Here is a 26683-nt window from a genome sequence, read left to right as displayed (position 1 = left end):
GGAAATAAGTGATTTATTCTTTAAATAAGGAGAAGAAATATTTAATGTAGAAACCCCACTTTTCCAGAGGCACAACCTTACCTCGTGCTCCCTTGTCTCAAAGCCCCACAGGCAACTTTGGACTCAGAGTTCCTGGAGACCTCGAAGGAGCAGCTGAAAAAACCCCATAAGATTTTGACCGCAGAGTCAGCATTTTGGGTCAAATTAGAGAACAAATAAATGACTGGAAAATGAACTTGAGGGGCTCTTAGCTATGGCTATGAACCAGGACAAGTTTAACGACATCACATTCTTGATCCTGCCTGTAATTTTGTGGGCAGCATCTGCAAGATCTGAGCGTCTTTCAGAGACGCACGGGACGCCGAGAGGGATTTCACGGAGGGCACGGGGCCAGCGGGGTGCCCGGCCCCGCCTGTGCCCCGCCCGGGCAGCGGCGGCCGCGGGAATCCCCGGGCACGGCGCCGGGCACAAAGTCCGCCCCGGGGCGGGCCCAGGTCGGCGGATCCGCCCGGGCCCCGCCCGGCCCCGCACCTGCCCCCGGGGCCGCCCCGCCGGAGTCGGGCCGAGGCGCCGCGGGAGCTGCTGCCGGAGCGCCCGCCATGGGCGTGGGCTATGGGGGGATGCGCTGCATCAAGATCCTGCTCTTCATCTTCAACCTGACCTTCTGGGTGAGCGCCGCGCCGGGCGGAGCGGGGCCGGCCGGGGCCGGGCACCTGCTGCGGCTGCGGGGGCCGAGGGTCGGGCGGGTGGCACGGGCGCGGCTGCCTCCGGGCAGCGCTGCGGGATCCGCTGCCCGAGCTGAGGCTGCGGGAGCGCCCGGGCAGCGCTCCCGGCTTCTGCTCGCTCCTAGGGAGATGCAGCTCTGCCTGGGAAAGCACCGGCTCGGTGTAAGATGACATTGCTCAGCAGAGACAGCATCTGTCTCAACGGATCATTTAAAGTAGCGATCATTTCCCCGGCAACCACGCGGCTGCGGGAGAAGGCTGGGAGAGGTTCCCCCAGTGCAGCGAGCAGAACATTTCACAGCATCACAGTGCTTTATACTAATGCCATTTCAAATAAGGAGCCCACAGCTGCTACAAGATCATCCTAAGACAAAGTCCTCACATCACCCCGAGAGATTTAGGGAATGCTGTGTCCATTCTCCCCTCATTGCACCTTTTCAATAGTCTCACAGTTCCACGCTGCTGAATTCACGCTTTCTCTTCTCTCACTTTCCCTCATGCTCTGTTCTCCCTTCAGCTTTACAGAAAACAATCAGCAATGTTATCTTCTTAAATGTCTTTTTCTTTCCTTCTGATTCACTGGGGTCTTTTTAAAAGAAGCCACAAAGTCATCCTGTTCAGCCTCTCTGGACCAAGCAGTTTTGGGCTTTTGTCTCCTTTATGCTTGAAGCACAGTTAAACCAAAGGCTGTTTCCTCGTGGTGACAGCACTGCGTGCTCCGGGGACACAGTGCTGCTGTGCTCGAGCTGGAGGGGCAGTGTGATTGCTGCCCAGCTGCAGCTGCAAGGCAGCAGAAGGACAAAGCTTTGTGTTATTTGTTTCTCAAAAGTGACAAGTACTGTGTTTTGTTATCTGCCTTTTCGCTGAGATGGAAGGAACCATCTCCTCAGCTGGCTGGGACATTCATCCCGAACTGTCAGGGGCACTCCACAGCCTGGAGAGGCCCTGGCAGCCCAAGGCTGCCAATGGGGAGGTCCCCATGCTGTTGGGTGGCAGGGGACCCTCACCCTCTGCTCGGACACATCTGTGACGAAAGCCGTGGTCTCGAGCTCTCCAGCTGTACAATTGCCTGCTCTCTTGGCTTGTGGAGCTCTGCCAATGGATCAAGTGCCAGGGAATGCAGGACAGGTTAGGGGAGCACCGTGCCAGGCTGGCACCCCCATGGGAAGCAGCAGGTGTTTGTAAGCCTTGTCCAGGTTGTGCAGGTGCCACAGGCTGAGGCTCTGGGCCTGGACAGCAGCAGGACCCTGTGCCTGCTCCTGAGGGATGCTGCAGCTGCCTGCAGGGCACACAGCTCTGCTCCTGAGGGATGCTGGAGTTCTCTGCCAGGTCACACAGCACTGCCTGGCAGGTTAATGGTCTGTCTGGCACGTGGTGAGGCTGAAATCTCTGACTGTAGATCTTTCCCCTCAAACAGCATGCTGTGACGCTCATTTGTGACCGGGTCTTGTTCACATCAAAGGGATTTTTTTCCTTGCACTTGACAGCTTCTATCACTGGTTTGTAATTTCTGTGATCCAAGATATCTACCCAGTAACAATCCTTGTACCTCCTAGTTTTGGTGGGGGTACCCTGCCCCACTCCATTTCTCATGACAATTCAGGCCCAGTTTTGATAATTAAATGACTGACAAGCTTTGAGAGTCTCTAGTAAGTTCAGAACCACCACTACACTGAAGAGCTGAAAGAAAGAAGTGCATTGCACTGTAATAGGAATTTGTTGTTATGAGATGCTGGCAAGTGCTGCATGAATCTTCTGTCAGTGCAAATCTGAGCTGTGGGATTTCAAGAAAGCAAAAGGTGCCAAGACACCGCTGTGACGCTCTGCAGCCGTTTGTCACTGCAGCCCTGACTGCTCTGTTTGTCTTGCAGCTGGCAGGACTGGCTGTCATTGCCTTCGGGCTGTGGCTGCGGTTTGGTGGGCCCATGGCAGAGTTTGCTACAGACAAAAAGTCCCCGGAACTTTTCTTCATGGGTAAGTTACAGTGCTGGGAGGGCAGCAGCCTCCAGTCTTGGTTGCATCCTGGGGCAGGTGACACACCTTGGTCAACAATTTCTGGGCTGACCTACACAAAACTGGACATTGTGGTGCTGTGTGCCACGTGTGTGATGGCTTTTGACCTTTCTCTGCTTGACATCCACTTCCTTAGACCTAACTAATCTCTTCTCCTGGATTTGATCCAGTCCCCACATATCCTAAGTGAATTGTGCTAATACTCTCAGAATAGAAGGTGAGACAGGTCAGAGACTTGTGGGGCTCACCTCCAGAGATTTCTGTGTAACTGCCAGCCAACAAAACAAATGTCCTTTCAGAATGTTCCCAGAACCAGGACAGCAGCAAAATTCTGCTCAACACTTCTCCCTGTGGAGGCCTCAGTGAGACCAAAGTGCCAAAGCAAATCCTTCCACAGCTGAAAAGTGATACTACCTGGTGTTCAGTCATCTCAGGAGCTGTTTGTCCAACGTGGGCAGGAATCAGCTAGTTCCCGTGCCCACAGAACTGGGATTAGTCACATCTAAGTTTAGCATTTAAGATAACTTTTTTCTCCCTGGGATTTCCAGATGGGTTTTTGGGACTTGTGCTTCATATTTATAGATACCCTTAAATAGCAGCTGTCTGGGACTACCAGCAACTGCAGCTCTCTGTCCCTGGCAACTGTAACATACCCTTACACCAGAAAAGTTGAACTTTTTTCTGTTTAATACATCACCCCTAGAGATGGACCCAATGAACTCCCATTGGTGCCAACATTTTTTGCCATCTACAAATGCCAAGTGTGAGTGAATACCGGGTCCTGCTCTGGCCATCAAGGCACTCTGACAGGATGGAGGGACTGGGAGTTGACCAGAGGTGTCCTCCAGCAGTTACCTGTCACTCCAAGATTGTGCAGTTGCCTTAAATACCCCAATGCTCTCAGTGGAGGCTTTGACTCAGATCCACCACAGCCCCAGGCCCAGGTTTGTGTAACATCTGCAGCCAGGCTAGAGGCACAGAACTGGCTGTGCAGCCGTGGGAATAGATGGGGGAGAATGTTATTTCCAGCAATGTTCCCCTGGGATTTTGTGAGGCTGAATAAAACCATTCCGATGAAAACATTGTTTGGGACCTGAGGGTTATTGTAAAACACGTTGCAGCACCTCCACTGACACAGAGAGCCAGGAAGTATGATTTACTTTTTCTCTTACATCTGAACTGCTATGACAACAGCATATTGGACCAACTTCATTTCCAGATCCAGTTTATACCTGTTGAATTCCCTGTGCTGTAGATTGGAATGCTTCCCTGCCCGATCCACTTGTGTTTGTCCTAGGAGAGCAAACAAGACAAAAGGATGTTCTGGCCTTCAAAATCAAGTGCTTCTGGTTTGTTGGAAGGCAGAAAGTGCTACATCCTGTGCTGTGAATAAGCACCACAACTCCAGTACAGCCTGGAACACATGGTGTAAACAAGATATTCTTTGGTGCATGTGTATTTAAATCTCCAAAAGATGAAGTCTGCTTCTGCCCTGAATAGAAATTACAAAAGTTGTTCAAAGTTGTTAATTTTGGGAAGTCCTGAGGAATGTTCTTGTAAAAGTTTCATCAGACACCATGACATTCAGCTTTTGGGCTGCCACACGTATTTATAGAGCTGCCTGTTGAAATATGTAACTGTGAGAGGGAAGTGCTGAGGAACAGGGCACAGAGATGTTCAGAATTCTTTTAAACTTGCACCTTGGACTGAATTCTAAAGCAAAGGTTTGGTCCTTTTTTGTAAAAGGCACTGATAGAGCATTCTTGTGAAAGAAAACCAAAGAGTTTTCTGCTGCCCTCCTTCCCTCATTACAAGCCCTGCTAAATGCTGTTGTGACTCCTGAGCATCTGATGGCACAGCTGAGGCTGTGCTGAGAACAGTCTGGGACCAAGGCCATGGTAAAAGGACAGGGAGAAGTTCAGTTACAGTGGGGTTTGCAGCAGACAAAGCTGCATTTGAAGGTCATGCTGAAGAGCTTTCCTTCTCGAGGAGATTTCAGCTTGGAGTCCCCCTTGGCAGTTGTGTATTGGGCCTTTCTCAGAGTCTCTGGGACTGTTGTTTATTTGGCTCTGTGTGTTTGCTCTCTAACATGCCTTCTGGGTGGCAGCCAGGGTTTTGCATAGGAATTCTTAATATGGAACACTGTGCAGCACAGCAGGAGCAGCTGCCCTGAGGGCTGAAAGAGAAAGCAGATCAGCAGTATGACTTAAAATATCAGCATATAGCTATACATCCAAAAATAATTTCTTTATCTCAGTTCCACTGATGGCTTTTGTGGCTCCTTGTGATAACTCAAGGCCCTGTGATCACATCAACTTTGTGTCAGTGCTTGGAACAACAATGCAGGTGCATTTGGAGTTTGCTTTGTAGGCTGAAACACTCCAGAATCACCACCTTCTGAAAACAGTTAATTTTCTTTTTTCTAAAGGGCAGCACATTCTGCTCTTTCTGTACCTGGATTGAGCTGCCAGCCGAATCTAACCAGCTTCTCTCTTCTGCTTCCTTGTGATTGTTTTTTTCCTGGATCAGAAATGTTGGGTTAGTGTAAAATAATTGATAATTCTATCCTTGCATTTTCCATTAGGCCAGAGTGAGTCTCCTTAAATAGCCCTGTTCTCTACCAGCAGCCCAGCTGTCTTTTCTGCCCCTGGAATAGTTCGGGCCATGACTTGGCAACCAGGCCTGTTCATCTTTTCCAGCCACTGAGATGTTTTTGTTGGTTGGAGAACAGCTTACAGGCAGCAGTGCTGTGGGCAAGCACACATGTGTTCCTTGCTTTCTGTTGCTTGTGGTTTTGTGTTTGGTGATCCATATTCCCCACTGCAGTTTGCAGTGAAAAACCTACAACATAAAAGGTTGGAATTGGAACACTTTGACCCACGCAGTCTCCAACCATTTTACCAGACACATCTTACACTGGAGAATGCTCCTAAAATTGGACATCCTCTCCCTGCAGCTCCCCAGCTTTTGGAGTTCCCTCTACAGTGGGATATATTTTTATATTACTCCATCTCACAGTACAGTTTCTGTGCCTGTGCTTCAAGTGACGAAGCAAAACTGTGGCTTCCCTGTTCAGCTGCAGTTCAGCTCTGGTAGAGTTCATAGATCCCTCTGTTAGCTGCACTTGAGAGAGAAAAAATGAAAGAAAAAAGGATAATTTCAGCAAAGGTCTATAGCTGGCAGATATCTTTTACTCTGAGTTTTCTGTGACACTGCCTGATCAAATGGAGAAAAGATCTGTGGAATTAAGGGAATTTCCTTGGATTTCTCATCCTCATGGAGACTCCTGTACCAAGACTGGGAAATTTTTTACTGGGCAGGAAGGCCTGCAACAGTCAGAAGGAAGTAAGATGCTTGTGGGAAGCCAGGGTGTCAGCATTGCCGTCTCACAATTAATTGGTCCTTAATTAATTCCTTGTAGTACTGCTGTTCTTAATGTTAAGACTAACTGAAGCCCAGTAGTACAGACCAGGTGCTGCTGAATGCAAGTAGAGCACTGGTGAAGCAAAAACTGACGTGGGGATTCTTAAGGATCAGTTCCAGATCCCCATTCTTCCATCTCTTCTTTTTATGGGCAAAGGGCAACAATCAGGAAAAACTCTGTATTCCTCAGAAATGAAGTGCAGAGGGTCCCATCCCTGCCAGCACAAATAAAAGTCAAGTGTGTGTACTCAACAAACCCCCTCAGGAATGGTAACAAAACCTGATGAATGTAAACAAATCAGTCTGGGTGGCTCTTTCTCAGCCCTGAAATGTTTCTTCTCCTGCACAGCCAGAGCTCACAACCCTCCTATGCTCTGTTCTGTTCTCTGTGTTTCAGTCCCATGATCCAGTCTGTGGTCCAGGCATCCATCAGGGCCAAAACAGCTGTGGACAAAAGTTTTAGGGTGATTGTGGCTTTTTCTTGGGGTCAGTGAGAGCAGGAGTGATGCTGCTGGCTTTGAAAGGTACGTGGATGGAGCGTGCCTTAGGATATGAAGTCATGTCTGGAGCTGAAGGATATTAGTAGTTTTTCTCCATAGCAGTGGATGCCCATACAAACAGGAATTGGCTGGAGTTCCATCCATGTGAACTGCAGTTCTCTGCTCCTGTGCCTCTCTTTGTTCAAGTTCTATTCATGTATTTTGGAGTCAAGCACTATACCCTTAGTCAACAGAATTTTCTCTGCTAAATCCACCACCTCTCAAACTCTACCAGCCTTTAAAATGAGAGCTGTTGGCAAAGCAGGCTCTCTGTAGAGATGTGCAACCACAAGAAGAGCATTAAGTTATCCTGCCATCATGTGTTGGAGAGGCTTTTAGTCTGTACTTAAGACCTAAGCAATGAAATTTCTTTCTTGCTATCATCTTGTGTGCAGCTATCTTTTTCTGCTGCTCAGGAAGAGTGGTTTAGAAAAGGCTGATAGTGGCCCTGAGTGGAAAACGGAAGCTGCTGCACTGAAAATTGGCTTTAAAAATATGACACCACCACTACCACCTCCTGAGAAAACCTTACTCAAAATGAAAATTGTTCTAAAGTCCTCAGTCTCTGTTGTGGATCACAGAACCTTGCAGCAGTTCCTAAGAGTTAGTATTCCTCCTGGCAGAATAAAGGCAAGAAAAAAGGCAGTTCTGAGCAAACGAGCTAATTTAGCCCTAATGTGACAATCTCTCCATCTGCCTCAGGGTGATTGCTGTATATTTGCAAGATGCTGAGGTTCAGGAGGCTTTTTTTTTTTTTTTTCTTTAATCACTTAAGCATGATAATGTACTTTATGCTTTTTGCCCATTAAATTGTCCTCCTGGGTGGCTTCTCGCACCCTCCTCTCCCTGCTGTAGCTGTGTAAAAGTCAGCCAGTCCCACCCCACAGCAGCAGCCGAACCCACAGTTACCCCATTTCCTTCTCCTCCCTCGAGGCAGCTGGAAGCCACTCTGGTTCCTGCTCACTGGTGGCACTGCTGTGACGGCTGAGCCCTACCAGCACCGAATGCCCGGGGTGCCCTGGGGCCCCTCGGGGAGCACCCAGGCTCCAGGAGTCCCTGTTCTGGTCAGGCTGCCCAGCCCAGCCCAGAGCTCACCACAGCAACACTGGGAGCTCTCTGGAAAGAGCCATCTGCAGGAGGTGACTGGGGATAAACCTGCCGCTGGTCCTGCGGGAAGGAAAAGGGCATCAAGGTGCTTCCCATCCCTGGATGCCCCCAGGATGTTGCTGGTTACATTCATGTATAACCTCAGAGGGTGCTGAGGCCCTGGCACAGGGTGCCCAGAGCAGCTGTGGCTTCCCCTGGATCCCTGGAAGTGTCCAAGGCCAGGCTGGATGGGGCTTGGAGCAGCCTGGGACAGTGGAAGGTGTCCCATGACAGGGGGCTGGAACTACATCATCTTTAAGGACCCTTCCAACCCAAACCATTCCATGATTTCATGATTCCTCTTATTGGAGCAGCACCCACACTCCAGGGTTGCTCAGGCTCCTTTTTCACACAGAGTCTCTTTAAGAGAGCTCTACATACTCTGAAGCAGTTTCTACATAACAAGCAAACCAGTATAACCCATTACAACTCCTGTGAGGGAAATGTCCTGTGCTGTGTTTCACTCTGACAGAGCTGTAAATACATTTGGACTGTCCACTTTGAAGCCATTGAGAGGAAAGTGTTTTGTCTGCTGGAAAAAAAAAAAGCCAAACCAGCAATCAAAAAGCCCTCAGGGTCCTTTCTGGGGCTTGTCAGTTCAAAAACATCTTCAGGAGGGTTTGGATTGAGCTGTTTTATGCGCACACAGGATTATCCAGAGTGTCCTAATCTAGAGAGGATGGCAGAGAATCACGAGGGGATTTCAGAATACCAAATGACTGAGTACTACAAAGGCAGAAGAAATACAGTATCAAGAAAGTGATGCAAGTGGTAACAGATAATGTAAGCAGTACAAACACTGACAGACTTTAAATTAGCTACAACCACAAATGAACGTGATCTTAGACTCACTATTAGTTGCTCCTGACAGCAAAGTGCTTTGCTTACTGCAGCCAAACAGGCATATAAATGTCAGGAAATATGAAGAAAGGAATTTGGAATCCAGCTGAAAAATCTTAATGTCATTGTGTACATTTCCAGTGCGCTCAGTGTCCTGAATGTTCTGTGGTTCTAGTCAAAAAGGAATCACCAAAACTAGAAAAAGTACCAAGACATTTGACCAAGGGCTTCTGACCACAGTGTGCACTCTGAACAGCTCCATGTGAGGAAGTTTTCCCACACTATTCACATCATTAAATGTGACTCCATTGCCACGGGGGTCTGTGAAGTTCAGCCAGGGTAGGACAGCTCCCGCTGGCACAGGTGTGCTGGTGACACCTGAGTTCAGAGCAGTCTGTGGGGGTGGCAGGGCAGAGCCTTTGGGAACAGAGCTGACAGACAGAGCCTTTGGGAACAGCTTTGGGAACACACTGCCTCCAGTGAATCTGGGCCATAATTATTTAGGGTTCTGGGATGCACGTGAGCAAGATATGTAGCAAGGGCTGGTGTTCTGTAGGAAAGGGAGGAACTGGACTGGGATGTTACATTACAGTGAGGCTGCTTTTAAATTGAAATTCAGGATTTGTGCATCAGCAGTAGCCTCCAAACTGGCCGGTGCCTGTAATGCTTTTGTGGTTCCAGGAAGATTAACCACGAAATCTCTGCTGAATTCACACCAGACACTTAATCAGATATATCCATTATGCTCAAATTGAGGATATGTTCCACTTTTCCAGAAATTCATGTCACTTTAGAGGCCTCTGCAGCTTTTCTCCAGTTCCGTAAATGTATTTTATAAATAAATATACAATGGAAATTTCTAGTAACAGGCCTGTTTCAGGAGCTGAGTTTGGTGCCACACACACAACTGTCCCTGTGTGGACGGTTTTTTTTTTTTTTTCCAACTCCTACGTGTGTTTCTCATATTTTCCAGGAGTGTGTCTGTGCTAGAAGTTCCTTGGTGCTCTCCTAAGGGCTGGAGAGCCTCAGTCCTTCCGTGGAGGAGGACATCTGCCTCCTGGGCTGCAAGGAACACACAACCCCAGGAAAATCCCTTCAAGCCCTGTCTGGGTCCCGGGCTCTGCCATCGCTGCTGCTGGGTCCCTCACCCCCAGAACAGAGCTGCTTGTTCTCTCTGTGGAGTAGGAACAGTTGGGGGTTTGTTCAGTGTTATTTACTCAGCCCAAAAGAGAGGAAAAAAAAAGAATTATTTCAAATGGAAAGTGCCCGTAGCAGCCAGGTAAACAAGAAACCCATGTGAAATAAAGCCAGACAGAGACAGGGTGTGTTTGTCTGTTCCTGCTCTTTGGCAGGGATTTGTGCCTCAAACCTTCAGTAAGACTTGGTGAAAAACAAACAAACAAACAAACTAATAAAAGTAGCTGTGGGAGCGGGTTCTCTTCCAGAATCTGAAATTACACCTCTTCCAGCCCAGGCTGATCCTTCCCTCACACTTGATATACATAAAAATATATTGCAGCCAGTAGCAATAAAATTCCATCCTTCTATCTGGTCTAAAGAGATAGAATTCTGTATCACTGCTAATCACAGAGAGTTTGTACATTCAGAAATAACACACAGAACCCCTTGATCCTTTTTAAGGTGTTTTTTCAGACTTGCAGATCTCCTGTCCCCAAGTGCAGCCCAGGAAGGGATGTGTCCTTATCTCCAGAGGGGACAGTATCTTAGGGAAGAGCTGTGTGCCAGGAGCACTGAGGCTGATCCAGAGATCTGCTGAGTTGTGGATTTGCCATTCTTCACTACTGGGAGCCACAGGATGCTCTGAGACTGCCAGATAACATTTTAATTCCCTTTGTAATTGCAAAGCAGAGTCTGCTAGAAAATGGGAACCCCTCCTGTTGGAATTTTCACAGGGAATGCCCCCATTTGACATTTTCCTTTCAGGAAAGAATAATTTTCCCCATGAGATGAATCAAAAAATCAAATATACAGAAAAGCTGCTGCTTTATGGCTTTCCAAATTTGTCTTTGCAAAGTAAAACAATGGCAGAAGAAGGGGATTCCCCTCTTACGCTCACTACATTACAGCCAGAAGGGAAATCAATTTGTTATCAGGTGTTCTTTCACTTGATTTACTGCTAAAAGGAGAAGTCTTCATTTCTCTTCACATCTATAAAAAAAATGGGGGGCTGGGGGAGGGGGTTAGCATAGCAAAACAAACCACACCCCAAAACCTCAATATTTCCTCACCAAAAAAAAAAAAAAAAAATTAAGAGAATAGGCTCTGTTCAAAAATCCCCAGTCCTGTAAGACATTGTTTTTCTTCCTCTTGTGGTTATAAAGAAGCCCCTATTTACTCCAGAACCCCCTCAGTAATCAGTGCACTGGCTGTGTCTGCCTAAATCAACCAATTTTCTGTCAGATTTGCACATGGATTTTTAATCTTTGGAATGTGCCTCTTCATCCTTTTGCATTCAGGGGCTGAGAGTGACCTGTTTGTGGGTCCTAAATGCAGGTGGAATAAATATTCCAAGTGTGGGCAATTACAGATGGCAGAGCTCTGTCAGTGGGGCCAGGTTGGCCCTCCTCGGTGCCACGGCAGCGTTTCTGCTCTCTGCGTTCCCTGCTCTCAGTTTAGGTGCCAGCCCTCTCTCCTCTTCGTGAGCACACACAGACCAAAGAGCAGAATTGCAGGAGATGAACAGAGGCAACAAGAGGTGAGAGGAAAAAATTCACAAAGGCCACAAACCTTTCCTTCCTTTCCACCTTGTACTTTTTTCCTTCTGCTGCACAAAAAGCTGCAGCTGCACAGTCTTCTCATCATTTTCCACTCACCTAAACAAGCTCTCTATCCTGACCTGACTCACACAATTCTTTTTGCCATGTTGAGCTTTGTGGTGAATTTTCTGAGTCAGTTTGTAGCTCTCAAACCTGTTCCATTTTGTGGCTATAAACTGACTTTTTTTTTTGTTTCCCTGCTGTGCTGTAGATGCCAAGTTGGAGGCCATGCCAAGGCTTTGTACTTTACAATGGAAGTGCTGATGAATAGAAGCTGATTAAGGCTTTCCATCCTGCTTTTTAGGAAGGAATGGGTTTTAGTGAAGCTGAGGTACTTCTGACACTGGATACTATTGCAAGGAAAGGTGTGATATTAACCACCACATGTCTGGATTTGCACTGCTGGCCCTGACAGCTCTCAGTGCTTGATGGCTTTAGGTAGGGCTGGGGTTCCAAGGGCTGTGTGCCAGACATTGCCACCCTTTGCTTTTTTTTCTCTCCCGAGAGTCTCACTTTAAATTTAGGTCTGTTCTTATCAAGAATTTGAGGTGAACATGCCTACGTTGCTATGTACAGCCCACTAGGAAAAGAAACACCAGATCCTTCTTACATACTACACCATCCAAGATATTTCTGCACCTACAGCTTTGATATTGTTACAAACCGGTTTAAAAACAGAAGACCAAAGAAAATTAAATCTGTTAATAAAATGGATCAAACCCAGAAATGTTCCAAATGTGATGCAAATGTTCCAAATCTACCTTATCTACTAAGGAACATTATTAAACCCAAATGAGGTTAGATGTTGGTGCCAAAAAATTGATGTATTTTATTTAATAGTAAAAGAGGCAAAGAGAAAGAAAGAGAAAAGAAAGAAATAGAAAACAAAAAGGCAGGGGGTGGCACGGCCAGGGAGAGAGAGTGGCAGGGTGTCAGAGTCCAGGACATCCCTCTGGCTGCCCTGGTTGTCTCCAGACCCTGGCAGGGGGCTCGGGGACCTTGGCAAGAAGTCAAAAACACCTGTGGCTTCGATTTTAGCCTGTGGGAGAGGCTGCCAACTCTGTATGAGGAATTACAGGCCAAAAGGGTTTGAGTGGTGTAATAGGTGAATTGACACAGGGTGGAAAAGCAGAATTTTGGGGTTTTTTAGAATGTAATTCAGGGGTACAAGATGGAGGAATCTGGGCGTGTTCTAGCCTTCTTTCCCTTCTTCTTGTCCTTCATGTCTTGGTGTGATGGTGACACTTTTCTCTTGGTCTAGGATAGGGACACACTGTCCAACATAGATCTTAGGTATTGGTACAGGAATGTGAACATGGTACACGTAATTTGAGTATATTTTGTGGGAGACACCCGGGACTCGGCAGATACTGCCATGGCTTCTGTACTAGGCAGACCTCGGCAGGTCAGAGAGAAACTATTATAGATAAGAAAAAATAAGCAACCTTGAAAACTCAGCTTCACACCTTCCAGACCTCTTCTTTGGCTGCCGGGCTAGGGGAACAAGGACTTTCACACTGCTGGGGTCTCACCAGCTGACCCCGACAGCAGGGGTTAGGCGAAAGCATATCACCCCCCCGAGGGTCCCAACGATGTCTCCCCTCCACCTGCTCCTCTGAGTGGTGAGCGTCCTCTGCCTCCACAAAGTCTAGAGTTAGTGGATTGATAAGCGTTTCGGGCCGGTGGGAACGCCCCGTTGCCTCCTGAGCGGGGCTAGGTTTGCCACTGTCCCTCGCAAGGCTCAGGATCTGTCGCATCACGTGCAGGGTCTGGGGACCCCTCTGGGGGGCCATACTCTGCTGTCCGCCGCGGGGATGCGGCTTTTCCCGGGCTGCAGGCCGCACAGCTGGGCTCCTGTGCCCAGCGGGGGATGGCCGCTCGCTGCCTCTGAACAGAGGGGCTTTTGCACCGCACACCAAAACCTCTCCTCCTCCCGCCCTTTGGTGCGAGGCCCTGTGCGAGCCTGGCCACCGATGGCCCCGGGGCTGCGGTCTCCACCACGAAGGTGCTGGGCTGGATCCCTCTGTGAATGTATCCCCAGAGCTGAGCTGAGCCACTCTTGTCTTATCTCGAGTAGTGAGCAGGGCCTTGGTCAGGATGTGGTGGTCTTCTCTGCAGCTTTTGTAATACGGTTTTGCTACATTAGGCAAAAGTCCTTCCTGAAGATGTTTAAGCCTTAAATTGTAACATTTCCATCTCTGACAGACATTCTTCCTGGAAGTCATCTTCCACTGAGCATCCCTGGATGTGGGTGCTGGGAAACCTCTCAGTGCAAGCTGAGAAGTAACTTGGCCCCTTTGAATTTTTTTCAAACTACTCTTCATGTGTCTCATGGAATATTCACAACTGGAAAGGATCCACAAGGATCATCGAGGCCAAGTCCTGGCCTCAGGACAACCCCAAAATCACAAGTTTAATTTCTGTGTGAAAGATTACATGTGTGTATATATAGTAGAAAAGTAAAAATATCATTATTTTTGTGGAAATTTTAAGTGTCAACATTATTTTCTATCTAGAAATAGCTGGGTATCAGCAAGTGGTAGTCCCAGACTGAGAAAGGACAAAGTGGGATGAACTTTCCTGAGCAGAAGATGGAAGAAGGTGGATTTTAACTCCTGGCTGGCTTGCTGTGGGGCTCAGCTTTGTTTAGTGAGTGGTGTGAGTTCTTCCTGTAACACGCCTTAAAAGGGAAGTTCTCATTGAGGTAGTGGTTTAGCTCTGACTCATGCGAGTGAAATGCTCAGGCTGTTTTTCTGACAAATGCAAATCCAAATTCCTGAAAGTGGTTTCACCCCCAGACTCACTGAGCTTTGTCTTTCCTAGCTGCAAATAACAAAAAGAACGGGAAGACTCCTTTCCTGTCTCCTTACTCCAATTTATCTTTGCTAAGTGGCCTGATAAGTACAGGGACAGGAGTAGCGAGTGACACACTGAATCCAGGAAACATCTTTGTAATTACACTGTGTTTGTTACCATGGAGATCCCAGGAAATGGCAGTGTTGGTGTTTGGCTGGTGAGCACCAGGTTCAGCACCTGAGCGAGGGTTTTTTGTCTTTTCATCTTCCACCAGGGCTGGCTGACCTTTCTCCCCTGAGACATAAATATCTTTGTACAGCAGTAAAAACCAGTGCTGTGAATATGTACAAGTACCAGCCTGAAGAATGCTCAGTCCCAGGAAGTCACAGGTGGCTGAGTATTAAAAATCCAGAAAACAAGGAATAAGAACTGCCAACACAGACAGCAAACAGCATCCCCCCAGCACCGTGTATATTACAATTAGTAGGGCAAAGCCATATTACTTGTTTTATTGCGATTTATCAGAATGTATCTCTCAGCAGGAACTAGGCAGAAGGAGGGAGGGGGGGGAGGAGAGGGATCACAATAACTGGGATAGACACAGAGACTGAAGAATGATGTGGCAGTGAATGGGCAGCAGGCAGGAGTTTGCCTTCCCCGAGCAGGCTGCACCAGTGAGGCAGAGCAGCTGGATGGAAGCGCTGCACTCAAACATTGACTGGTTTTACATTTTCCTAGCAATTGCAAACTGTCATCTGTAGGATCTTCTAGTCCAGGTTACACAAGGCCTGTTAACAGCAAACGCCAGCAGTTCTGCTCACCCTGGGTCGGATTTTATAATAATGTTTGCACTGGTAACTGAGCACACTAAAGGCTCTCATTGGAAGCTTGGGTAGTCCAGGCTGGGAGCCAGGCTCACTGTGCCCTCTAGTGCACCCTGCCTGCAGCTCCACTGTCCCTCACCAGAAGGACACGAGGAGAAGAAAGATGAAGCTCTTTTCCCCAGCAGTGGCTCAGCATGGCAGATTTCTGCACGTCCTGCACAGGGCAAGGACTAGAATTACACCAACACAGTACCAGAGCCAAGGCAGAGCCCCGTGGCTGTGGTCTGGTGGGAGCTGACCCCCACAGGAACCTGAGTGTTGCCCAAGCAAAGATCAAAAAATGTACATTCACAAGCGAGGAAAGAAAAACTCTGTACTCTGATTTCCTTTTGTTCTAGATAAAGCCCATACAAAAATTAAAACCAAAACCAAAACACCTGTTGAATAAGAGTATTTCTAGGTGTCAGGTTACAGCTGGGGTCCTAGATCTGTATGGGGCTATGCTGCCATCTCCCATGTTCCTTTCAGTTCCCCCACTGCAGAACAGTACAGCACATTTCCAGCCCCAGGTTTCCCAGAAATAAGCCCTCTAGCAAAGCTGGGGTTTTTTTGCCTTACATTGCTTATTGCAGAGGTGTAAGGGGGTTCTGGGTGGTATGGGGCTTGTTCTTTCTGCACTGAGCTGTCCCTGGGACAGGAAGGTGGAAGTCACAGATTCTTATCACAGAATATTCTCAGTTGGAAGGGATGGACCAACAAGGATCATCAGGTCCAACTCCTAATGAATGGTCCATTCAGGAATCAAACCTGCAAAGCTGGTGTTTTTAACACCATGGTCTAACCAGCTGAGCTAATCTCAAATTGTCTTGTTTAATTCTCCAAGAATTCTGAATATTGCTGTCCTCCTGTGGTCAGAGAACCGTTTCTGTGTAACCAGTTTTGTGAGAGCCAGAGACCTTGTTATAGCTGTAAATGGGTGGGGCTGATGAATAGGTAGCAGGCTTTGGGAAGAGAAACCTCCTGAAATTGTTGCCTGGCTCTGATTTCCACAGGGCTCTATGTACTGGTGGGAGCAGGGGCCATCATGTCAGCAGTTGGATTTTTCGGGTGCTGTGGAGCAGCACGGGAGTCCCAGTGCTTAATTGGAACTGTGAGTAAAAGGTTTCCAGGGCCTGGGCTGTGCAGGGAAACCATCCAAAGCATCCAGTGCTTGGTGTCATTAATGGAAAGATCGTTACAGTCCAACACCTGGAAGGTCTTATGTCCTTTTATTGGCTATCCAGCTTCTCTGGACTCAGCAGCCACCATGCTACTGCAGAGCTGGCATACATGCAGAGATGCCCTTGCTTGTCCCTTGTGATGTATTCCCTGGAATTACTCTCTGATTTTCCTGAAGCTCCCTCTGAGCCACATCTTTGCCATTTTCCCTTGGTTTGAATGTGACAAGGAATCTGCCTTGGCAGCCCTGTGCAGAGCCTCCTCAGGAACTTTGGTTCAGGGTGGGCTGTTGAGACCTGGGGAGGACGAGGGGCTGGCTGGCAGCCCCCATGAACAAGCTACACTCATGTGAGATTCTCTCCTTCCTCTGCAGTTCTTTGCTTGCCTGTTGGTGATATTTGCAGGTGAGGTCACTGCTGGAGTATTTGCCTTCATAGGCAAGAAAGTGGTAAGTAGCAAACAGCCTCTGATGTAATAATGGGGTAGTTAGGGATTCCAGTGCCCACTGACATGGCTCTTACATAGGAAACCTTTCCAGGAGACTTTTCCCTGCAAGACTCTCTGACATTCTTATCTGAAGACAGTGACAGCTTGTGTTATCACAAGTTTGGAATAGGATGAAGTTTTTGCCTCCTCTGTTCAAGAAAAAGTGGGGGTGTGGGGGTTCAGCCTTGAAGGAAGCATCAGAGGGAGCTGTATGAAAAGAGGGTATTGCCTGGGAGAAGGGCAGACAAATTCAGGCACTGAACTTCCCCAACTCAAGAGTGTTTAACCAAAGCACTGAATTGAGCCTATGAACACTCTGACCCTCTGAATGGCCACAAACCCTCCTGACTTTTGAGTCACCTACCTGTTTACCAGGCTTTGCTTTTGGCTCTGGAGGTTGAGGACACAAGGTGAAAGTCTTGGATCAGGGGTAAGACTGATTTGTAACTCACTTAGAAAGTCTGATTTCTGCAGGCAATACAGGAAGCCCAGAAAATCTACGAAGATGCTTATGAGGACTACATGAAAAACCCAGTGGGGAAGGTCAACAGTACCATCTATCGCTACCATGTGGCTGTGAGTACTCCTCCACCTTAACACCTCCCTCCACTGCTCCACTGTCACACTGCCCATTAGAATCCAGAATTCCTCCCTCTGAGGTATGGCAAAATAGAACTGGATGTACTGAAAATCCAGTCAGAGGCTCACAACCCTGAGAGTTTCCTGAGGGCTCTGCCAGAATTCTAGTTTTTGGATCTGTACATTTGAAAGTGCAGTTAGCCAGGCTTTGAAATTTCTGATGCTTCTGGTCTTTGTGTGCAGAAGAAATGACTGTTCTGGCCCCTTCTGGATATTGAAATCCACAGATAAATACTTACAAATGCAGAGAGAGGGAGAAATGTCTGCATCCCTCTGTATCTGTCAGAGAAAACGTGACCTGTGTCCCAGGACCTACAGTGTGGCTGAACCAAGTTGGTGAAAGACCAAAAGCACATGTGTGACATAGTTCAGGCCACCCAAAAAGTGAATGTCTGAATCAGCTACAACCTGTGACTTCTTTAATCCTGTTTGTGTCCATCCTGGATCCACACTGCCTCCCATGGAGAGCAAGCCCAAGCTTTGTTGCTCCTTACAGCAATTCCCACGTTCTTTAGAACAAACATTTCACAACCTCAGACCCTTTTGTCCTTCTCCCATAGCTCTTATTTCTGACCCAAAGAGGAATTCCAAGCATTTTGTGGGAGATAGGCAAACAGGAAAAACAAACCCTCTGAAACTCTGATTTATTACTGTCTCCAAACCCAGAACTATGTTGTGTCAGAAATAAAATTCCAGCATTCTCTGCTGTAGTTGTTGTGTATTGCCCATAATTCTGTATGTGATATTTGAACTTTCTGCATTCTCCCTTTAACAACTCCTGTTTTCTTGTAAGCCAGAGATCTGCTTTTCCGAAATCCACTTGTTTGCTTTGTTATGAAGTACTGTAATAAAAATCCCTTCTGGACATTGTTGTTAATACAAATGTGTCTGTTTGCTGTGGCCTCAGACAGTTGAAACTAATTTTTGAGAATTTTGTCCCACGCAGTTGGAACTCTACCAGAAACAGCAATTTAAATATAGAGAATAAGGTTATTATTTGATCTGTACAGATTCTTTTTTTTAGTTATTGATTGTCTCACTTTCAGTATGAAAGTATGTCCCTAAACCAGGACAAAATAATAACTGACTTTCAGCATGAAACAGCCTGTGGTTTCCCCCTCTTTGATCCTCCATCTCTCTCTCATTCAGCTCCAGTGCTGTGGTAAAGGTAATGTGGAACAACAAACAGGATTACCTTGTCCAGAGAACATCCAGCTGCCAAAGGCAAGTGTCCTCTCTTCTGCTTGTTCTAATTACTTCTTCATGTCAGATTTTTAGTAAAATTGGAGACATTCTGTAAGTAAAAGAAAAGAAGAAGTTTTTTTTTTTACTTTGCAAATTCTAGCATGAAATTCCTTATGGAATGGAGAAGAGTGGAGGCAGAATTAAGCTGGAGGTCATATTGCCCTTAGTCATGACGCCTGTTTGTGGCATTCCATGGTAGCTGAGACAATATTGCACCATCTGAAAGGAAAAGGGAGAAGGAGGGAACAGAACAGGATCCCAGATTCCCCATTGAGGGTGGATTTTGGCAAGTGCCCACCTTAGTCATGCATGGAGCCTCCTGACTAGAACCTTCATTGGTGTTAAGAAAGATATTTCTGTAATTTCTGTCTTTTCCGGAATCTGCTTGTGAGTTCAGTGTCAAAATGAAGCAGCAAACCTCCTGATTTAGCATGGCCTGTTATATAAAGGAGTTTAAATTTAGGGAGTAAACTGAGTGTAAGAAAATTACTTGCATGTGTCAGCCTTTCCAGGCAAGAGGTACAGATGCCTCCCCAGAAAAGGGAAGATGCTGGGAAAATTATCCAGCAAAACCCAAGGTTTACATGCCAAAATTAGAATGGTGACTGCACTAATATTTTTGTGTCTATCTGTTGCTCAGTGAGAATAGCTGATAGAATTGATTGAAATATAGATTTCCAGGCATAAAAAAATATTTTAATTTTGTTTTTGACAGAACTGTCTGGTTGAAATTCAGAATGTAATTGATACTCAGCTGCGCTTAGTTGGAATTGTTGGAATTGCAATTGCTAGCATCACAGTGAGTAAATCCATGTTCTCCAATCTCTCCTTGAGCCCAGTACCCTGTCCCTTACTCAAAGCTTTGTGGAAGGTATTTTGCAGCAACTGGTGAGATTCCTCAATTCTTCTTGCTTTCAGTGTGTCTTCTCTCTGGGAATTGCCCCCATCAGTGCAAGCAGAGCTGTGTGACTGTGCTTTTCAAGTTCATTTTGTGTCCTTAGAGAGGGTCCAAAGTAATGGTAATCTTCTTTTGTTCTAGGCTTAGGAGAGCAGAATGCACATGAACCAAACTGAAAAGCAAAAGGCTGTAGCAGCATTTAATGTATTGCAAAACAACTGCAGTCTGATGCTTTAAATCCTTTAGGATACATTCCTTAGCTTGCCATGAGGAATAGAGAGTACCTACTAGAGCTGTGACCAATAGATGTCACCCTGTCCCAAGGATACAGCAGGACCGGCAGGCTGGGGCTCACCAAGCTTTAGCACAAAGCTTTTTCCAGCACGTCTGTGCCATGATTTCTTTCAGAGTCAGACACCAGCCGCATGAGGGGCCACAATATTAGTAAAGAAACACTCCTTTAGCTGCTGGGAAGAGCAGGACGTTCACAGATTTATCTGGACACTGAGAAGCAGCTGGAGGGTTTCTGCTGGTAACAGAAACCATGGTGTGTAAATTAAACAATCCTGGGGGGTTTGTATGAAACATGAAGGAACTCAAAAATACAGCGGGGGTGGGACAGAGATCAGTAACATCAAGGACACACCAGAACTGGGATCATTTCCCCTTCGATCCCCACCTCAGACACAGCGAAGATCCTGAAGTGACCACAACCTCTTCAGCAGCAGAAATGCACCTGCACCTTTTTCTGTGCTTGTTTCTGCCACTTGCTGGGCTGTGAGAGCTCAGCTGTGCTCGTCCTTAGGGACACGTGTGGGGAGGGGACACGAACCCAGTGCTTAAACTACCCATCTCCCACCCTCAGCAGTGCAGCCTCAGGAGGCAGCTGCTTCAAAGAACTCACCTGTGGCAAGAAAGCAGAGCCTCTGGCAACACCCACTGTTCTCTGCTTTTATCATTCCCTCTAGTGAATAAGTTCCCTGACACGAGTGGCGGTTTAGATTTAAAGTATAGTCTGGCTCTTGAGCGCAGGAACTATTCAGAGCTCAGCACCAGCTCCGGGGGCTCTGCAATCACCCTCTGCTCTTACTCAAATGTGTGTCATATTCCATGTAGAAGCATTCTGAAACACGGAACACTCCTGTGCAAAACCAGCACACCACCAGTAGTCACAGTTATTATGTGACTTAAATTGATGTTAGTAACATGAATATTTGGGGCAGTTGTGATTGGCTGGACATTTAGAACAAAGAACAGTGAAACCAGTGTGAGCCCGTAAAATCAGTGAAACCTCCTCCACTGTCTGGTGTTTTGGGGTTTTTAGATGGAAGCAGTCACTACTCTGCCATAGGGACCTCCAGATTGTCTGATATGCAAATTGTTTTGTAACTGTTTTGTAAGTGGATCCCTAAATCACATCCCTTCTCTTCTAGATCTTTGGCATGATATTCAGCATGGTTCTGTGCTGTACGATCCGTAACATGAGAGAAATGATCTAAAACTGTCACTGCACAACTATGTCCCAGGAGTTCCAGACTAAGCTTACAAGAAGTGCTCTTCTACCCAATTTAATAATTGTAATGCATTTTAATCAGTGTTTTAACATACTGAGAGGAAAATATCCCGTTAGGTGATCAGGTGAATTGTATTAGTTACAGTAAAACTGAAGTGAACAAAAAAAAGGGGTTTAAAATGTCCTTTTTAATGAAAAAAGAGCAAAGGTGCATCGAAGACTAATTTGACTTTTAATGTTTGTATATGTGCAATTAAGAGTTTACACATGTATAGACTTTGTGTAAGCATATGCATGTGTTTCCTTACAAACACACCTGGATGTGAGCAGGTCCCTGGACGTGCAGTACCTGTCCAGGTAAATATCTGTAGATGGAACACGTTGTGTGTGCGCATCCCCCAGGGACACGGTGCTCAGAATCCTCTCACACCAAGCCCCTGTTTGCCAAAAATTAGCAGAGGGACAAATGCCATTGTAAAAAGTAAGACCTATGAACCATTTTGTGACTTTATTTTCCAAAGCCCAAACAGAGCAGAACTAATAAAATAGTACATTATTTTAAAAAACAATTAATGCCTAAGGGCCTGCTCCAGCAAACTTCAAGAGTAGACCCACTGACTTCACTGTCATGCAGAGACTAGGTATTTATTTTTTGTAGGACTGGACCCTTCATGCAAATGCAGAAAGCTCTGGGGGAGAAAACACGTCCAAGGAGATCCAGGCTAAAGGAAGAGGGGGAAAGAGGTGGGAAGCTGGCAAGACCAGCAGTCATTTGGGACCAACTGCAGAGCAAAGTGTGCTTAAGCTTTCCAAGCTAGGCTGAGATACACCAAAAAACCCAACTGTGAGTTCCAGGGGCCACTAAAATCCACATTCAGCAGCCCTTTTGTCCCAAAAGCCTCACTGTGGCTACGAACTGGTGCAGGAGTGGAGCCTAGGTCCAGAAAAGCAGCCCCTTTGTCAGATCTCTGGAGAATCTAACTGGCCTGTGGAAGCCAAACAAAGAGCGAAAGCGGTCAGAAAAAGACACACAGCACTTTAAAATCCTCAGTTTCTGCTTCTGTGACTATCACAGCTTCCACGGGGCTCTTACCTCAACCTCTCGCCCCTTCCTGGGGGCAGAAGGCAGGAAGGAAAGATGGGACATTTTTACAGAGCCATGAAGTAAGTTTTCTTACTGGCACCTTTAGATTGCTTGTCAGGTATAAAAATTACACTGTGTGCTTGAAATACCTCAGGGCTTGCGTTTACATAGTTTTTTCCTATATTTTAATTTTTCTATTTGTCATATTTATTCATAAGAGAATGTTCCTTTTGAACCAGCCTAGAAAGAAGAAAGGTTGTCCCCAGAAAAATAAGTTATCTCAAAGGCTCAGGATCTTTTAATTTTTGGCTTACTCAAGATAATTCACAGTTTCAGAGAACAGCTTTTTGCTAACTATACCCCCATAGCAGCAGATATCTGGTGATCACCAGTTCAGATTCCTAACGCAGTCATTCCATACATGCTGGGGAGAAGTTCAATTAAACTACACATTCCAATAGACCATTGGCTAAGAGGCCTTGGAATTTACAAGTCATGGGGTCCTTGTTCCACTGAAACATAGTGGAACAAAATGGGATTTCAGGAAATGTCTGTATTTTAGTGCACATGTCTGTGTGGGATATACCTCCCTTTAGCTATTATTTTTTTTTAATCTCTTATTTCCCAAAGAAACTCAAACTCCCATCAGTTTTCTGTCACTTCAGGACTTGGGGTAGTGCAGCTGCTCCAAGTTTCTGGTTTAATTGACACATCTTGCTGTCTTTTACATGGATTTCTCTTTTCCAATCGTCCAACCACAAGCTGGGGCACTGCACTAAGAGCTGGGCACAGCAGGCACTGCTGACTGAACCGTGTCCAGGCTGAGCTTTAGAATGGCAGGGACACATGAAATCACACACCAGAAAAGAGTGAGGCTTGTGTCACTCTGTCACAGCTGATTAGCAATGGATGTTAATTAAAAACAGGGCCTGGGATCTCATTCTGCAAGAACCAGCACAGGAAACAGGGCCCTGATCTGCTGCTCGCTCCTAAGACAGGCTCAGCTGGGAGCACAGCAGTGGCAGCAAATCCATGAGGGTCTCATGCTGAACCTCAGAAATCAGTTTAACACAGCAGCCAGCAAAGCAATTTCCTGGCTCCCAGGGGTACCTGCGACTGTCCCTACAATGGCTGTGCTCTGAAGAGATGATGGGGTAGTGCCCAGCTGGGGTGTGTTCTCCCAAGGTAGTACTGGCAGAAAGAAGAAACTCTTCTAGAAGAGTGTCGTTTTTGCCACTCATAACAAGCCAGTTTTCCAGGAAAATCAGTAAAAATAGCACCAGAGCCAGTGGTTCAGGTTCCAAGACCGTTGTCCTACAGGGACAGAAACTGATTGCAAATAAAGCAATTTCCTTGTGTTACATTCCCCCTCATAATAACAGTACTCTATGCATTTTAAACACATCTACACTCTCCTCAAATTCATAGCACCAGAATGTAATGACAGGACCAGTGTTTATCTTTATATTTATTATGTCTTGAGTAAGCTGGAAGATGCCCACTCCTGCTTTGAGATGCACTGAATGCCAAGGCAGCTTGCAGAACCTGCTGTTGCTTCCCCAGCCCTCCACTCCCCCAGAAATGCAAAACCACCCCAGTGCCTTAGGAAAATGGGAAAAAGTGGTAGAAAAAAACCTTCTATAAATTCAGACTCGACCCACCAACTTTCTGCTGAAGTGTTTTGGGTTTGTGATGTGTTTTTTTCTTCCTCTAAAGAAAGCATTCATTTTCTGAGCATTCCTGCATAAGCTCTAGGGTTGCAGTTATTTAGGTCTAGGGGATACTTGCACTGCATAGCAGGAACAGGACAATACCTGTTACTGGTTTAGTTCTCTAAGTTATTGGTATAAATTAAGCTGGAAATCAACATGTTATTCATATACTAGTGCCTTTAACAGAATCCAGGGAAAAAGGTCTTTTGTAGTTTCCTGCTGTTGTGAGGTGCTTAATATAATTGCAGTTTTCTCTGCATCTTAGTAACTAAAGGTATTTTTTCAGAGTTACTGCCACACAAGGCAGCAAAAATACCCATTTATCCTGTCCCTTACACCTGTGTCAGAGGAAAGTGACAAAAGATCAGATCCCTCCAGGTGATATAATTTTGAAAGCACATCACACACGTTTTCTTGTTCTCCTGTCAGTTTGTTCTATAGCATAGAGATGTAAGTCGTTGATGCCCTCACTGTGTCTCTAAACATCCTTATTCACATTTCACATTTGTCTAATTTTTCTAAGTTACTGATTCCAGTGGGAGCTTCCTTTGTCACAGGGAAACCTCAGCCAGTTTTGGTACCTCTCAGAAATCACACAGCAGCTGATGAAGCTCAGCCCTCACAACGAAGAGTCGTATTTCACTTGTCTTGATACTGATAGTTTTATAACAAAACACATTTCATGTGTCTTGAAAAAGAAATTGAGTTGTCTTAAGCCCTCAAATGCTGTATGGTACAGACTTCGCAGGCTATGGATTAACAGCATCGGATGCTGTTCATAGAAAATGTACATAAATAAAGCTTTTCAATCTTTTTCCTCTCTATTGGTGCTCCAGCCACGAGGTTCTCCAAAACACTAACCACTTCCTGGATAATGTGTATGGTACAGCATAAATTCTGATTTTGGACAGAACTGGCGTTTCGGTTCATGCTGCCAAGACTGTGGCAGAATTACCTCTTGCTTTGAAAGAAAACAAACTTAACTCTGTGGCTGAAATTAGCTTTCACTTCCCTATGATGTGTTCCGAAGTGGCGTTTTACCGGCTTTATGTCTTGAATTTGAAACAACTTCCTAATAAAAATAACCTGGAATAAACGACTCCCGGAGAGAACTCGATCCGTGCGGCCGGAGCCCCCCCAGGCCCTGAGGGCACCCCGGGGCTGCCTTGCCTCACCTGCTGCATCCAGGAGAGCGGGTGGGCTCCAGGTGACGGAGCAGCTCTCGGCCAGCCAGGCAGGCCGGGCCCCGGACTGGGGACCGGGATTGGGATTGGGATCGGGATCGGGATCAGGTTCAGGACCCGCCGGGACCCAAAGCCGGCACCGCCGCAATTCCCCTCAGGAATTCCCCTCAGGGCTCCCCCTGCCGCTGAGGCCCCGCCCACCGTGGGCGGGACAGCGGGCGGTGCTCGCTCCCCATTGGCTGCTCGCGCTGCGGGCGGGGCGGCGCCACAACCTCACAATGTTTTGGGCGGGAAGGGAGCTTAAAGCTCTTCCCACTGGCCCAGGTGCTCCACGTCCTGTCCAAGCTGGACTTGGACATTGCCAGGGATCCAGGGGCAGCTCCAGCTTCTCTGGGCACCCTGTGCCAGGGCTTCAGCACCCTCACAGGGAGGGATTTCTTCCTATTACCCAGTCTAACTAGGGGTATACACTACTGTCTGTGTGAAGCCATTCCCCCTTGCAGTCTTACTTCTGCTACTGGAAGGCCACAATAAGGTCACCCCGAAGTTGCTCTTCTCCAGGCTAGACAATTCCAATTCCCTAGCCTTTCCTCCCAGCAGAGCTGCTCCATCCCTCTGATCATCCTGGTACGTCCTCTGGACTGGCTCCAGCTCCTTCCTGTGCTGGGCGCCCAGGGCTGGAGGTAGCTCTGCAGGTGGGGTGTCACCTGAGCAGGGCAGAGGGGCAGCATCCCCCCTCAAAGGCCGCCCGCGCCGCTTTCCCCGCGGGGGAGCGGCGGCGGCCGCGGGCCGGTACAGGCGGGGCCGCCCCTCGGAGCCCTCGCCACAGCGCCCCCTGGGGGCCGGGGGTGTCGCCGCAGCCCCCGCGGGCGCGGAGCGCGGGCCGCTCCTTGCGCCACGGGAGCCGGGGCTAGGCGGGCTCCTTCTCCTGCTTCTCCCTCTCCTCCTTCTCCTGCTTCTCCCTCTCCGTGCTCCACATGTGAACGCGTCCGGGTTTGTGCTTCTCCGAGCACCTGCCGCGGGCGGGGAGCCCCGGGAGCAGACGCGGCTCCAGCCCCGGGCCCCCCCAGCCCGTGCTGTGCTCTCCCCGGCCGGACTGAGGTGCGGGCCTGAGGCGAGGATGTTTGGATTGCCTGCAAATCCATCGCTGAGTTATGTGGAAACCGTCTTAGGAGGAATGGAAGGTAACAAACACATGTCCGGAAGGAATCGTCCCCTGAACAGGGATTTATCAATGAGCCTGTGGTCTTAAACTTGCACATGAAAACTGCTCAACACAGTCCTCGGAGGGCATGGAAATGTATGGTTAAATAGATACGTTACCACAGCACAAACGTCTCAGTTTGGGTTTTTCTGCAGTGTAAAAGAAGGCACATTAGCTATTTTCTCTCAGTGATTTTCCATTGGCATTAACTATAAAAGTAGACTTGGTTTTTGTTTGTACTGAAGACAAATCTGTCAGGCCATAAAGGACATTACAATAACTTAGCAGTGCTGCTGATACTGTAAATAGGCCAGGTACTCTCTTTTTGTTTTGCTAAGTACAAGTGCCTCTTAATAGTAAACAGAATTATATTTTTCTGTGCTAAATAACATTTTTAACAGTCCAGACATCTTGAGA

The 26683-nt window shown here is 47.1% G+C and overlaps 1 protein-coding gene and 1 long non-coding RNA gene across 2 annotated transcripts; one reads left to right on the top strand and one right to left on the bottom strand.

Annotated features, from left to right (window-relative positions):
- Window positions 1–506: 506 nt before the first annotated feature.
- On the top strand, window positions 507–24978 carry TSPAN2 (tetraspanin 2). Its single transcript, XM_068173392.1, has 8 exons — window positions 507–668; window positions 2597–2699; window positions 16136–16233; window positions 16675–16749; window positions 17262–17363; window positions 18576–19058; window positions 19387–19470; window positions 21003–24978. The coding sequence occupies exons 1-6, from the start codon at window positions 600–602 to the stop codon at window positions 18702–18704; spliced, it is 576 nt and encodes a 191-aa protein (XP_068029493.1). The 5' UTR covers window positions 507–599; the 3' UTR covers window positions 18705–19058; window positions 19387–19470; window positions 21003–24978.
- LOC137462750 (uncharacterized) lies at window positions 3278–25215 on the bottom strand. Its single transcript, XR_010993768.1, has 4 exons — window positions 25054–25215; window positions 18758–18890; window positions 7233–7316; window positions 3278–5579 (listed from the first exon to the last, which is right to left on the bottom strand). It is a non-coding gene; the product is annotated as an uncharacterized lncRNA (long non-coding RNA).
- Between the last annotated feature and the right edge of the window lie 1468 nt (window positions 25216–26683).

The sequence above is a fragment of the Anomalospiza imberbis genome, chromosome 26 (genome assembly GCF_031753505.1).
Source record: "Anomalospiza imberbis isolate Cuckoo-Finch-1a 21T00152 chromosome 26, ASM3175350v1, whole genome shotgun sequence".
NCBI classification, from domain to species: Eukaryota; Metazoa; Chordata; class Aves; order Passeriformes; family Viduidae; genus Anomalospiza; species Anomalospiza imberbis.
This window is presented reverse-complemented; position numbering and strand designations above follow the sequence as displayed.